Source organism: Gekko japonicus, unplaced genomic scaffold, assembly GCF_001447785.1.
Source record: "Gekko japonicus isolate JY-2015 unplaced genomic scaffold, Gekko_japonicus_V1.1 scaffold1202, whole genome shotgun sequence".
NCBI lineage: Eukaryota > Metazoa > Chordata > Lepidosauria > Squamata > Gekkonidae > Gekko > Gekko japonicus.
This window is the reverse complement of record NW_015175394.1, coordinates 247,390-260,536: the sequence shown is the minus strand read 5'-3', so window position 1 is coordinate 260,536 and position 13,147 is coordinate 247,390. Positions and strand designations below refer to the sequence as shown.

The following is a 13,147-nucleotide window of genomic DNA, read 5'->3' as shown; positions in this document are numbered from 1 at the left end:
GGAAGACATCTCTAGTACGAGGGCTTGCGGAACGAGAGCCAGGCTGGCAGACAAAAGCGCAAAAGGAACCCGGCAGCTGTCGAGTCTTTTGCCAGGGAGGTGTTGGCAGTCAGGTTGCGCCCGTCTCCCAGCTCCCAGCTCCCTTATTATGAGCCCCGTATGTCCTCACGGCCCAATTTGGAAAGCCAGATTAGTCCAGGAAGATTACACGCATACCTCTTTAAATTGTTATCTGTCCAGTCAATTGGATTGCATTTGGCTTATCAGACATTAATTCGGTTCAGAATGGGTAAGACTCTATTTGAAAGAGTATCTGCCTTCTTCAAGGATGGGGATTCACCTCATTGCAATACACACACACAAACACACATGTATGTATGTACGTATGTATAGATATATATACATTATATTAAAAAAATAAAATATTTTGAGCATTGAAACTCTCACAGTATATTGTGGGGCAGTGGGTTAGATCTCACAGTCTGGGTTGGATCCTCTGGATCCATTCCTCCCCAGTGTAAGCAGTCTTCCCCTGATGCGAGAGGATCAAGGAGGATGACGGGAAGGCCCCTTGCACAGGGGAAGAATGGACCCACAGGATCCAACCTAGTCTGTAGAAGAAGGAGAGGATTTATACCCTGCACTACCCGAAGGAGTCTCAGAGTGGCTTACAATCTCCTCCCCCTCCCCCTCCCCACAACAGACACCCTGTGAGGTAGGTGGGGCTGAGGGAGCTCTGAGAGAACTGCTCTTGAGAGAACAGCTCTGACAGAACTTGCGACTGACCCAAGGTCACACCAGCAGCTGCATGTGGAGGAGTCTGCGCTCCTAACCACTACACCAAACTGGCTCTTGACCAGGCTATCTGAGGAAGGCCCTGGAAAGGGTTGCCAACCTCCTGGTGGAGAATAGAGATCCCCTGGTATTACAACTGATCGTCAGGACTACACAACTGGCTTATCCATTAATTATTTATTTAAAACATTGTTTCCACTTCTGGAGAAAATGACTGTGTTGTGGGGGTGGGTGGGCTGTATGGGGTATTATACCCTACTGAGGCCCCTCCCCTCCCTAAACCCCAGTCTCCCAGGCTCCACACGCAAACATCCAGCCACCCTGAGCCTGCTTTGGCGGGGGCATAGGCGTAATCTTCGTGGGGGCGGCGGGGCATTAGCCCCCGCCGAAATTTTCAGGAAGCTGCTCAGCCTTCCCCGGGAGCCACCCTTGCTCCTAGCAAAGCAATGCCTCTGGCCCAGCCCCAGCCCCCCCCCCCCCCGGGAAATTGGAAAGTCTACACCCTTGGGGGAGGGCAGGGTATGAATCAAATAAATAAATAAAGGAAGCATAAGGTTTGGCAGCTCTAGCCCCAGGGCAGCCAGAGTCCTCGCCTGAGCTTTGTGGGAGGCACTTGGTGGGTCACCCGGCAGGCAGGATTCAAATATTCAGCTTCTGTGTGCGCAGAGCGTCATCCTGGATGATCTTGGAACCAAGTCCAAAGAGATGAAGAGAAACAGCAATGCCTTGGAAGAAGCCGTGAAGAGAGAGCAGAAGAAACTCAACGAAGGTGAGAAAGAAGGCCGGGGGGGGGGGGTCTGATGGCACACTCTGGTGATGGCTGGTGCCGTTAAGTGGCAGCTGACTCACGATAACCCAGTAGGGTTTTTGAAGCTATTGCCTGCCTCTGCGTGGCAACCCTGGACTTCCTCGGTGGTCTCCCATCCAAGTACTAGCCAGGACCAAACCCTGCTTAGCTTTCAAGATTTGACGTGATTGGGCTAACCTGGGCCATTCCGGTCTGGAACAGCACCTTGTCCCGAACAGCAGAAGCCTTTCCTGGGGGCCTTTCCTGACCCTGAACCCAGTCTCTTCCTCCCACCCACCACCCACCCCCCTTTTGAGCTAAGCTGCCTTCCAGAAACTCACTCCTATCAGCTGCCGATTCAGGGCTTATAATAGTTGGGTGTTCATCGACAATAAAATCTGAATAAATGTGTTTGCCTTTTTGATGGTGGAATGGAAAGAGCGTCACCAACCTGTTTCAGATCTGGGATGAGAGGCAGGAAAAGGAGTGTGGTGGAAGCAGGTGTAAGAATTGACAGCTGAGGGGTGACGTGATTGAGGTTTATAAGATTATGCATGGGATAGAGCAGGTAGAGAAAGAAGTACTTTTATCCCTTTCTCACAATACAAGAACTTGTGGGCACTCAATGGAATTGCTGAGCGGTCGAGTTAGAACGGATAAGAGGAAGTACTTCTTCGCCCATGGAATTCATGGCCACAGGAGGGGGTGGCGGCTACAAGCATGGATGGCTTCATGAGGGAATTGGATAAGCATATGGAGCAGAGGTCCATCGGTGGCTATTAGCCACAAGATATAGATAGGAACTCTTGGTCTGGGGCAAGGGATGCTCTGTGTTCCTGGTGCTTGGGGGGGGGGGGGCAACAGGGGGAGGGGTTCTAGTGTCCTGGCCCCACTGGTGGACCTCCTGATGGCCCCTGGTATTTTTGGCCACTGTGTGACAGAGGGTTGGACTGGATGGGCCATTGGCCTGGTCCGACATTGGCTTCTCTTATGTTCTCTTATGTTCTTAAGTGGGTTTACAAGATCCTTCTTGCTGTATGGGGATGTTCATTTTTGAGTGGCTGTCCACTGTCGGAGAACAAGTTGTCATTAGTCAAAGTCCATCTCAGGCTTTGGCCAGCCCATTGCACTTGTGTGCTTAAAAAGGGCCAATATCTGAGGGGGTTACCAGAGGCGGTAGCCACTCAGCTGTAGCCCTTCATCGTTTTTTGTAACCACCACAGCCCTCCCTGCTCCCCTTTCTCCATGATACTGCATAGAATAAATGGTGTAGTTCCACAACAGGACTGCAGGTGGCAGAAGGACACTTTGCACAATGTATTAAGGCCCCACTGCTGTCCAGGGGCCCACATAACCAGATGTGAGCCCCCTGTGTGAACCCATGCTTTCCGTAGGCATCTTCAGGCAGGGTTTTTTTGTATCTTAGTGTTCTGGTGGCAGGGTGTGTGGGGGGGGGGGGGGGGGTTTGCCCTGCCAGGACTTGCGAGGGGAATTGGGAGGAAGCAGGGAGATTTCTAGATGAGCTCTGCCCCCATCTTTTCATGTTCCATTATCTGCATACAAACTGCTCGCTCACATCAAGCATGCATTTTGGTTCTGGAGAGCATGGGGTGTGTTCTCTTGCATTTCTAAGGCATCTAAAATGAACAGGCACCCACGACACGTGTTGTTACCAGCTGGCTGTGTTATTAGAAAACTCTGGCTCTTAAGGATTTGGGAGAGATAGGGAAGGAGATGAGAATGCCATAGGTTCCCGTACACTGTGTAGCTAGGGAACAAGATGCGGATGTTTCTTTGTCCACGACCGCAGAAGAACCCTCTCCTCCCTTACGATCCAGCCCCAGCCCCGTAGCTAGGGGTTTTTTTTTGAGGAGGCATTGGGGGGGGGGGGGGCCAGCTAATTAAATCAGAGAGGCAGCTTTCTTCCCCCCCCCCCCGGCAAGGGCAGCCCTTCCCTGTGGAGCATCTGGCTCCCTCCCTCCCCAAAAAACCCCAGTACCCCCTTCCCCCGTCACCACACCAGGGGCAGCCTGACCTCCACTCTTGGCTCCCTCCTGGGGTTGGGAGAGGCAAGGCGTGCAGTGGCTGGGCTGGCCATGAAGGTGCAGCGTGTGGATGCATTGGCCCGCAGGAGCACAGCCGGGTGCACCTGGCCAGGGCCAGATGAGGCGCCTCCTTGCCTCCTTGCCTTGCCTGGCTTAGCTGCTGCTGGCTGGCTGGCTGGCTGGGTGGCAAGCATCTCTCAGCCCAGCCTCGCCGTCTCTGCTGCTGCTTGTGCCACCGCCGTTCCTTGTGCCGCCCTTGTCCTCTCGCTGACAGGCACGGAAAGGGGGGGGGGGGGGGGAGGCAAGGCTCAGGGAGGGAGGCCCATAAAAACCACTAGGGGGGCGAGCCCCGTGGTAGCTACCGGCCTGCCCAGCCCCCCAGTTAAGATCTGCCTCTCACACTCTGCTCTCTGTGCCGCCACCTTCAGAGATGAGAGGGGTAAGAGACAGGGCTTTTTCAGTGGTGGCACCTTACCTTTGGAACGCCTTCCCCTTTGAGGCTCACCTTGTACATAATTTACTTTCTTTTAGGTACCACTCTAAGACACATCTTTTAATCCAAAATTTTAATGGGAGGGTTATCTGATCCTCCTTTTACTGGTCTCACTGTTTTATGGACAGTGTTCATGCTGCTTGTCTAATGGCATATGTTTTATACTGTGATTTTTAATTGTAAGCCTCCTCGAGCAGGACTTCGAAGAGACAGCATGGAAATATTCTACAAGCCTCTTCCTCTGTGTTAGTGATTAGATATTTCGTTCCACCAATCCCGAGTTGTACGCATGCGACCTTGTACTTATGAAAATATATTTATTTCCATCCAAGAGATCAAGAGGGCACTGCAGGCAGCCAAAAACAGATTGGCTGATGTCCGAACAAAGAAGGACCAACTTCTGACCCAGCTGCAGTCCGAGAGGAGCAAGTTGGATGCGGTCCAAGGTTTGTCCGTGTCGCAGTTCCTTTACAAAAGAAAAGTGTTGAAATCTCCACCGTAATGTTTTCAAAAAAACCAGTGTTGTTTTTGCAAATCTATCAGTGCCATTTTAAGCAATGTTATACCTTTCTAAGTCTATTGAAGACAGTTGGTTTAGAAAGGTGTTTAACTCTGTTTGGGATTGCACTGTATGTTACATTAGGATGGTAACATGTACATCAATATCTAGATTTGCCACTGAAAGCCAAATAATGATTGATTCAAGACAGACCCTTTACCTATGTCTGAATTGTACAACTATGAATGCATGAAATTAACTGGATTTGGCATATGTGAGATTATTCCTCTCCTCCTCCATACACACAAGTTTGAATGTTATCGCGCTTCCTCGTGGAGCAGAAATCGTCTCTCAGAATGCAATTGGTATTGGTGTTGGAGACTGGTCTCCAACTGACTCATGTTGACCTCATGAAGGTCCACCTCATGGGGTTTTCAAGGTGAGAGATGGGCAGAGGTGGTTTGTCATTTGTTTCCTCTGTGTAGCAACCCTTGTCTTGTTGGTTACCCATCCACCAATTGGCCATGGCCGACCCTGCTTAGCTTCCAAGCTCTGACGAGATCTGTCTAGTCTGAGCTATTCAGGCTTCTAATTGCCATTTAGGAAAATTGAAAGAGAGGAACTGGTCATAGATCTGCAGTATCTTGTCTAGTTGCACCCTGAGTTTTTGGCCCATGGCCTCCAACAGCTGTCCTTCAGGGAGAGGCTGTGACTCAGTGGTAGAACATCTGCTTGGCCTGCAGAAGGTCCCAGGTTCAAACCCCGGCACCTCCAGCCAAAAGGATCAGGTGGTAGGTGATGTGAAAGACCTCTGCCTGAAATCCTGAAAAGCTTCTGCCAGTCTGAGTAGATATTACTGACTTTGATAGACCAATGGTCTGATTCAGTATAAGGCAGCTTCATGTGATCATGCAATTTATTCACTCTTCTTGACTTGGAAGAAACCTGGGGCAGTGTTGTGGGACATTCAAAGCTACTTATTTGAGAGCCTTGCTTCTTTCATCTGACTTTTGGTAGTCTGCCATGCATTTTGCTTGTCTGTCTGTTTGCTTACAAGTTGTCTTCTTCCCTTTCCAAGATGGCACCACCGAGGCAATACAGAATGCCAAGGACGTTGCCGCCAAGGCCAATGAGACAGCTGCCAAGGTGGAAGGGAGACTGAGCAGCATGAAAAATGATCTGGACAGGTGGAAAGAGCAATATGGAGACCTGAAGAATGAAGACTTAGAGCAGGCGGTTGAAGATGCCAAGAACACTGGTATGCGATGCCCATGTTGGGGCCTGGCCCTTATTCCATGAGATGAGCAGTTGTGGTTTGAAGGTGACCCTCACTTGACAGAGAGACCGTCAGTACACCTTCCTTCTCAAATATAGAGTTCCCAAAGTCTAGAAGAGGAACCTTGTATACGTTTTTAGTTGTGTTATTGTTTTTCTGTGAGTGGCCTGTTGGTGGTATAAAGTGCCATCAAATCATGTTGGACCATAGGGTTGTCGAGGCAAGAAATGAACAGAGATGGTTTGCTATTGCCTGGCTATACAGAGTGACCCTGGATTTCATTGGTGGTCTCCCATCCAAGTGCTAACCAGGGCCAGCCCTGCTTAGCTTCCGAGATCTGATGAGACTGAGCTAGCCTGGGCTATCCAGGTCAGGGTGAATGGCCTATTAGAGTCCTTTAAATTTCTACCTACTGTACGTTCTCCCCCCCCCCCCAACAAATATACCAGCCATGTTTTTATTTATCTGTCTGTGTTCGATTATTGTTTGTGACAGGGCATTCAGCTGAAAAAGAGATTAACTGCTCTCTGCTTTGCCTTCTAGCCTTTCTGAATAGGTTTATTAGGGAATTAATCAGCTTCTGTGTACCTTTTCCCAGTCTATGAACAGCCCGAGTCTCTTTTTATGCCCTGTTGATTTTATTATACGCCAATTTGCCACTGAGACGCTCTATCCGATTGTCAGGGCAGATATTAATTTGAGATTGACTTTGCAGCGGAGAGTGAAATCAGCCATTTCCCTGCTGTTGTCTCTTGCCTGAGTTGTTGCGCTTACCTTCCTGTTCCTTGGGCTTATTTTTCCCCTCCCGTGATGAATTTCTGCCTGTCAGTGTCAAGCCTGGAAAGCTCCCTCCCCCTGCTCCTGGGCAAGCTGAGCAGCCTGGAGAACAGGAAGAGCCACAACGCGACCGTTTCGGACAATATCCTGCGGGTGCGCAAGCTGATATCCTTGGCCCGGAACGCTGTCAGCAAGGTATGGCACGAACACGGGAGAGTTAAGTGCCCTGGCAGGTACAGGGGAAGGGGCCACAGCCAGTGGTAGGCCATTCACAATACAAGAACCTGTGGGCAGTCAGTGAAATTGCTGAGCAGTCGGGTGAGAACCAGTGTCCCCTCTAAGCCGAGTTATTGTGAGCTAGCTCAGTTTTTTAGCCTCTGGCTCACCCATTTTTGTCTCGGCTCAGGAAGGATGGCTCCAGAGCACACTAGTTTATGCTGTAGCCAAGTGCCAGCAGCTCACAGAGTAGAATTTTTGCTCACAAGACTCCACCGCTTAGAGGGGGCATTGGTTAGAACGGATAAAAGGAAGTCCTTCTTCACCCAAAGAGTGGTTAACACACGGAATTCACTGCCACAGGAGGTGGTGGCAGCTACAAGCGTGGACAGCTTCAAGACGGAATTGGATAAACATATGGAGCAGAGGTCCATCAGTGGCTATTAGCCACAAGGTATAGATAGGAACTCTCAGCCTGGGGCAAGGGATGCTCTGTGTTTCTGATGCTGGGGGGGGGGGCAACAGTGAGAGGGCTCCTAGTGTCCTGACCTCCTGATGGCACCTGGTATTTTTGGCCACTGTGTGACAGTGTTGGACTGGAGGGGCCATTGGCCTGATCTAGCATTGGCTTCTCTTATGTTCTTACATTCTTACCTGCTTGGCATGCAGAAGGACCTGGGTTCAAATCCCCAGCATCTCCAGTTAAAGGATCAAGCAGGAGATTATGGGAGAGACCCTTCAGAGCCGCTGCCAGTCTGAGTAGACAGCACTGACCTTGAGGGACCAGTGGTCTGACTCCCTGTGTTCAGTTTGCCCTGTTCTCTACAACTGCAGGACTGAAAAGCCTCTGTCATATTCCTTATCCCTAAAATGAATCCTTAGGAGACGGCAGCTGTGCTAAGGAATTCGTTTGTAGCCCAGGCAGCTCAGCTGATCAGCAGCAGCCCAGAATCGGTGGCTATTTAGCAAGGGACATTCAGAGGTGGTTTGCCCTGGTGTTCCTTGGTGGTCTCCCATCCAAATACTGACCAGGGCTGACCCTGCTTAGCTGCTGAGATCTGACAAGACTGGATTAGCCTAGTCCATCCAGGTCAGGGCGTTTCGTTTCTATCCAGGTATTTAAAAGCACCCAAGAAATGAGACAACACTGGGTTTATAAGGCCAGTGGAGGGTTCAACTTGCAGCAGATGGTTTAATGCAATCGGTCAGGGAAAAAAGCTGCCCAGTGAGCCTAGGCCTTCTGTTCCCCAAGGACCTTGTGCTGTGCAGTGAAGATTTTAAAGGGGAGATTGGACAGAAATGATTTAGGCACAGTGAATCCTGCTAGAACAGCAGACTCTGCATTTTACCACTTCTGCCCCAAACACTGTTTAGCAACCTATCACGTTTGTTTTTATCCTGCCCTTTCTGCAAGAAGCTTGGGGCAGTATGCAAAGTTCACCTTTTCTCCCCTTTTATCCTCGTGACAACCTTTTAAGATAGGTTAGGCTGAGAGAGAGAGAAAGAGAGAGAGAGAGGCCCCAGGTCATGGCTGACTTGAGGTTTCAACCTGGGTCTCGTCACTCCTAGTCTGACACTGCAACCATGCGTAGCTGAAACGTGAGTAGAAAAGAGCCGACCATGACGATGCCTCTTCCTCTATTGGTTTGGTCTCTCGGCTCCTAGATCAAAGTCCCGGTGAAATTCAACGGCACTTCAGGCGTGCAGGTCCGGACTCCCAGCAACCTCCAGGATATGTCTGCCTACACGTCCCTCAAATTCTACATACAGAATCCGGAGGCCAGGTCGAGACAGAGGCGTCAAAACGGAGATGACCAAGGGCGCTTTGTATTTTACCTAGGACACAGGGATGTAAGTTACTTTTACCTTTTCTCCACCCCCCACCAAAATGGTTTGAGGAGAAGGTGGAGAAGTCTAATCTCAATGCTCTGGTCCTCATAACAAATTGAGAGGGGGGGGTTATGTAAATCCCGCAGGGCCTTCCACAGGTGCCAACCTGCAAATGGGTGAAATCAATAACGGTCTGTATGTGTGCCTTCTCCGTGGTGGCCCCCACCTTGTGGAATGGCCTGCCCAAGGAGGTCGGGAAAGCTCCCGCTCTCCCCGCCGTCCACAAACTGTGCAGAGCTGAATTATGCAAGAGCTGAATTATTATTTTTAAGCAGGCAATAGAGTTGCACGGTGCTAAATGATTCACAAAGTCCCTTAGATAAATTATTGGGGACTGTGGTCTGTAGTGCTGCGTATCGTGTGCTGTAGGTTAGATCTCAATTGTGTAATTATTTAATGTGTCCTGTTAACTCTCTTGCTTTACTTCAGTTCTGTTTTTTAGACTTCTGGTTGGTTTCACAGCCCAAATCCTATCGCATTGTTCATTGAGTGCTGATTGCATCTTGTTGATTGCGTCAGTTCACTCTGTGTAACTTGTTGATTGCGTCAATTCACTCTGTGTAATCTGCCTTGACTCCCAGTGAGAAAGGTGGACTATACATTAATGTAAACAAATAGATAAAACTAAAATAAATTTCAACTTCCCAATGCTTCACATTAGAAAGGTGAGACGGGGGGGGGGGCTCCAAGAGGAGGACACAATTAAGGTGGAAACTGGACTTTGGCAGCTCCAAATCCTATCAGGCTTTGCAAGCTCCCGTCAGTTTTAAGCGGCCACAGTCTTGAAAGCATGTCCGGTGATTTGCCCTTGCCTCTTTGCCCATCCAGGCCACCGGCGACTACATGGGTGTCATCCTGAAAGACCACAAGGTGCAGTGCATCTATAAGCTGGGGGATGAGGAGCCAACGCATTTAACCGTCGACGAAGAGATCGGGGAACAGTTTGCAGCTGTCAGCATCAACAGGTACAGAATGCGGGGGGGAACGGGAGACAGATGGGATGTGAGCGTTCCAAGTCAGTGTGACTTAGAATTGGGGGGGGGGGGGGAATCAGCCACAGCCCTCATCAGGGTAATAGAGGTCCCTTTAATAGAGGTTTAATGAGTGAAAATGGGCAGTTGGAAGCTTCTCACAGCATGGAGCTAAATGACGGTGGTTGCTTGCAGATCAAACTGATGTCAAAGGGAGACCTGGAGAGGCCAGTTTAAAAGTTGGTGCCCCTGTGTCGAGGGGAGGGGCTGTCACTAGTCCTGCATAATCCCTCCTGGTGCTGATTGCCATTTCTGCAATCCCAGCTGGCACGCATCTTTATGATATACTGCAGGAGCTCCCGGGTCAGTTCCTGTTCTCTCCCTTCTCAATTGTGAACACGGGTGGCATAAAAACACAAGAAGGGCGCTGCCGGATCAGACCAGTGGTCCATCTAGTCCAGCGTCTTGTCTCACACAGTGGCCAACCAGTTCCTCTGGAGGACCAACAACAGGGCATAGAGGCTGAGGCTTTCATAAGGACATAAGAAAGCCCTGCTGGGTCAGACCAGGGGTCCATCTAGTCCAGCATCCTGTCTCACACAGTGGCCGACCAGTTCCTCTGGAGGACCAACAACAGGGCATAGAGGCCGAGGTCTTTGTAAGAACACAAGAAGAGCCCTGTTGGATCAGACCAGGGGTCCATCTAGTCCAGCATCCTGTCTCACACAGTGGCCGACCAGTTCCTCTGGAGGACCAACAACAGGGCATAGAGGCCGAGGTCTTTGTAAGAACACAAGAAGAGCCCTGTTGGATCAGACCAGGGGTCCATCTAGTCCAGCATCCTGTCTCACACAGTGGCCGACCAGTTCCTCTGGAGGACCAACAACAGGGCATAGAGGCCGAGGTCTTTGTAAGAACACAAGAAGAGCCCTGATGGATCAGACCAGTGGCCCATCTAGTCCGGCATCCTGTCTCACACAGTGGCCGACCAGTTCCTCTGGAGGTTCAACAACAGGGCGTAGAGGCTGAGGCCTTCCCCTGATGTTGCTTCCTGGCTCTGACATTCAGTGGCTTACTGAAAAAGTGAGCAGTGACTCACAAAAGCTCATCCCCTGCCACAAATTTTATTAGTCTTTAAGGTGCTACCAGACTCTTGGTCTTTTCCACAGGTACAGGCAGACTAACATGGCTACCCATCTTGATCTGTCTCTGAATGTGGACCTTACCTTTAAGCCCCATGGCCGCTGATAGACTGGCGCTTTGAACACAAAGCCTAACATTTTAGTATGCTGTGTGTTGCCAAGCATCTTGCTCATACTAAATAAACGTGTACAAAGTACCTGTCAGAGCATTTCACCTGCTTTGTCTTGGCAGGGTACAGTAACTCTGGGTGGGTACTGTTATTATCCCCATAATGCAGATTGAAGGCGGGCTAAGGGACTTGCCTAAGACCACCCCTGTGGTTTTGTGGCACAGGAGACGATTGCCGCCAGGACTTCCTGATTTACAATTGAACCTCCGGGCCATTAACACTACGCTGGCATTCATAAGGAAAAATAATGCAAGTCAGGGCCAGTTCCAGGTTCCAGTGGGCCCTGGGCAGAGAGTTCCCTGGGGGGCCCTTCCCCATCTCTGCTTGCCCCTTTTCCACTCACACCTCCCTCTCCACCTGCTTGCATTCTCCTCCTTGACTACCTAACCATCTATCCTTCCCCCACCCGCTTGCTCATGTTCCAGTCCTCCCAGTGCTCGCCCTCCTTCCCTGACTATGTTGGGCCATGCGTGCAGCTGGGAGTGTGGGTGGTGGGAAGGCTCACAAGGTGAATTAAAAGGATTGATAGGCAAGCTCTATAAAATCCTAATAAAAGGAAATAAGGATACCTGTTGCAAATCCCAATGTCAGTGGCATCAAGATTGTAAAAAAAAAACATTCACAGAAGAACAATGGAATTCAGTTTGGTCATCCCCTAGCAACACATCATGCATTTTTAGCATTAGGTTTACCTCATTCAAAATACTAAACAGATGGTATATGACACCAGTCATCTTACACAAAATAAATCCAAAATTATCAAGCAAATGTTGGGAAAATTGTGGCGCTACAGCAGACTTTGCTCACTGTTGGTGGGCATGTCCTCGAATAAGAACGTACTGGAGGGAGATATTAAAACAAATTTCATTAATAACTACTGTAAATTTACCTTGTGATCTGGACTCCATCCTCTTGGAGACATGGCGTGCAGCTGTAAGTAACAAAAGTACAGAAACATTAATTTCTACCTTATTGATGTTAGCAAAAATAACGATTGCGCAAAAATGGAAGCAAAAAAATGTCCCTACATTAACAGATTGGGGAAAAAAGAATCTGGGGTTGCTTCATCTATGGGCGTACTTCATATAACTCCTCGGCTCTGCTGTCAGAAAAATATCAAAAGTGGTTCCAGGCAGTATGGTTTCCTATGATCAGTTATTTAGAAAATAGCGAAACAACTCCAAGCAACCCGGCCTATAGAAATGTACTGTTCTTTTGATTGCATTGTACTGTATTTGATTATAATACAATCCAAAATAGCCTTAAAGTTAGCATAATTTCCTGTTTGTATCTGACCTGGCTAATGAAAACCTGTGATCTTCTTTTCTGTACCCTCATTGAATGTTATCTAGCGTTGAAATAGTTTTTGTATCGCTGTTTATTGCTGAACACTGTTGTAACAGTATTGGAAAAAAATTAATAAAATATAAATTTAAAAACAAAAAACAAGTAGATGGGCAGCAGGGGAGTTGAGCGGGTGGAGGGCGGCAGTGGTGCCCCCCCCCAAAAGACCCGGACGTTGGCAGCTGCCCCATCTCAGGGTATGCTGAAGCTGGCCCTGATGAAAGTCTTGCTGTTATATTAGTAGGTGGAAGCATCATTTGACTCTAGACTTACTCTGAGCTTGGAACAACTACCCAAAACTATCTTGCCATGAGCAAGAGAGAACTAGTACCCCCCGTGACGGCACTAACTCTGATATTGAGAGACTGATCAAAGCCCTTTGGGAGCTTGTTTGTTTTTAGTTTTTCTTTGTCCTGGGGACACGAGTCAATTAACTGTCATATACCGTAGATGCAATTGTCTTCTTAAGCTCATGCCATTAAGCATTGTCGGGTGGGCAACAAGGACCTCTGAAATACAGAAGGAATAGCATTCCCCCCCCCTCCTTTCAGCTGTGTCTGCAGCCAAAAATTGCCAAATGCAATGGGCTTATATAACTATTTGTGTACTACTGTTTTTTTGTACGATGGTTCTGTTTTTTGATCTGCTTGGTTTTGGGTTGTGTCGTCCTTTTTCTCTCTGCCCTTCAGGGAATTTTCAGAGTGCCTCTCATACACTCTGTTGCATTTCCAAGGCTAGTGTA

General features: G+C 49.1%; 1 protein-coding gene across 1 annotated transcript in view; it reads left to right on the top strand.

Annotated features, from left to right (window-relative positions):
* LAMA5 (laminin subunit alpha 5) overlaps positions 1 to 13,147 on the top strand; it is a 317,451-nt gene that overhangs the window by 271,401 nt on the left and 32,903 nt on the right. Inside the window, exons 57-62 of the mRNA XM_015425665.1 lie at positions 1,462 to 1,564; positions 4,453 to 4,566; positions 5,698 to 5,877; positions 6,725 to 6,867; positions 8,554 to 8,739; positions 9,607 to 9,743. Of these exons, the coding sequence (XP_015281151.1) occupies positions 1,462 to 1,564; positions 4,453 to 4,566; positions 5,698 to 5,877; positions 6,725 to 6,867; positions 8,554 to 8,739; positions 9,607 to 9,743 (863 nt within the window). The remainder of the gene's footprint in view (positions 1 to 1,461; positions 1,565 to 4,452; positions 4,567 to 5,697; positions 5,878 to 6,724; positions 6,868 to 8,553; positions 8,740 to 9,606; positions 9,744 to 13,147) is intronic.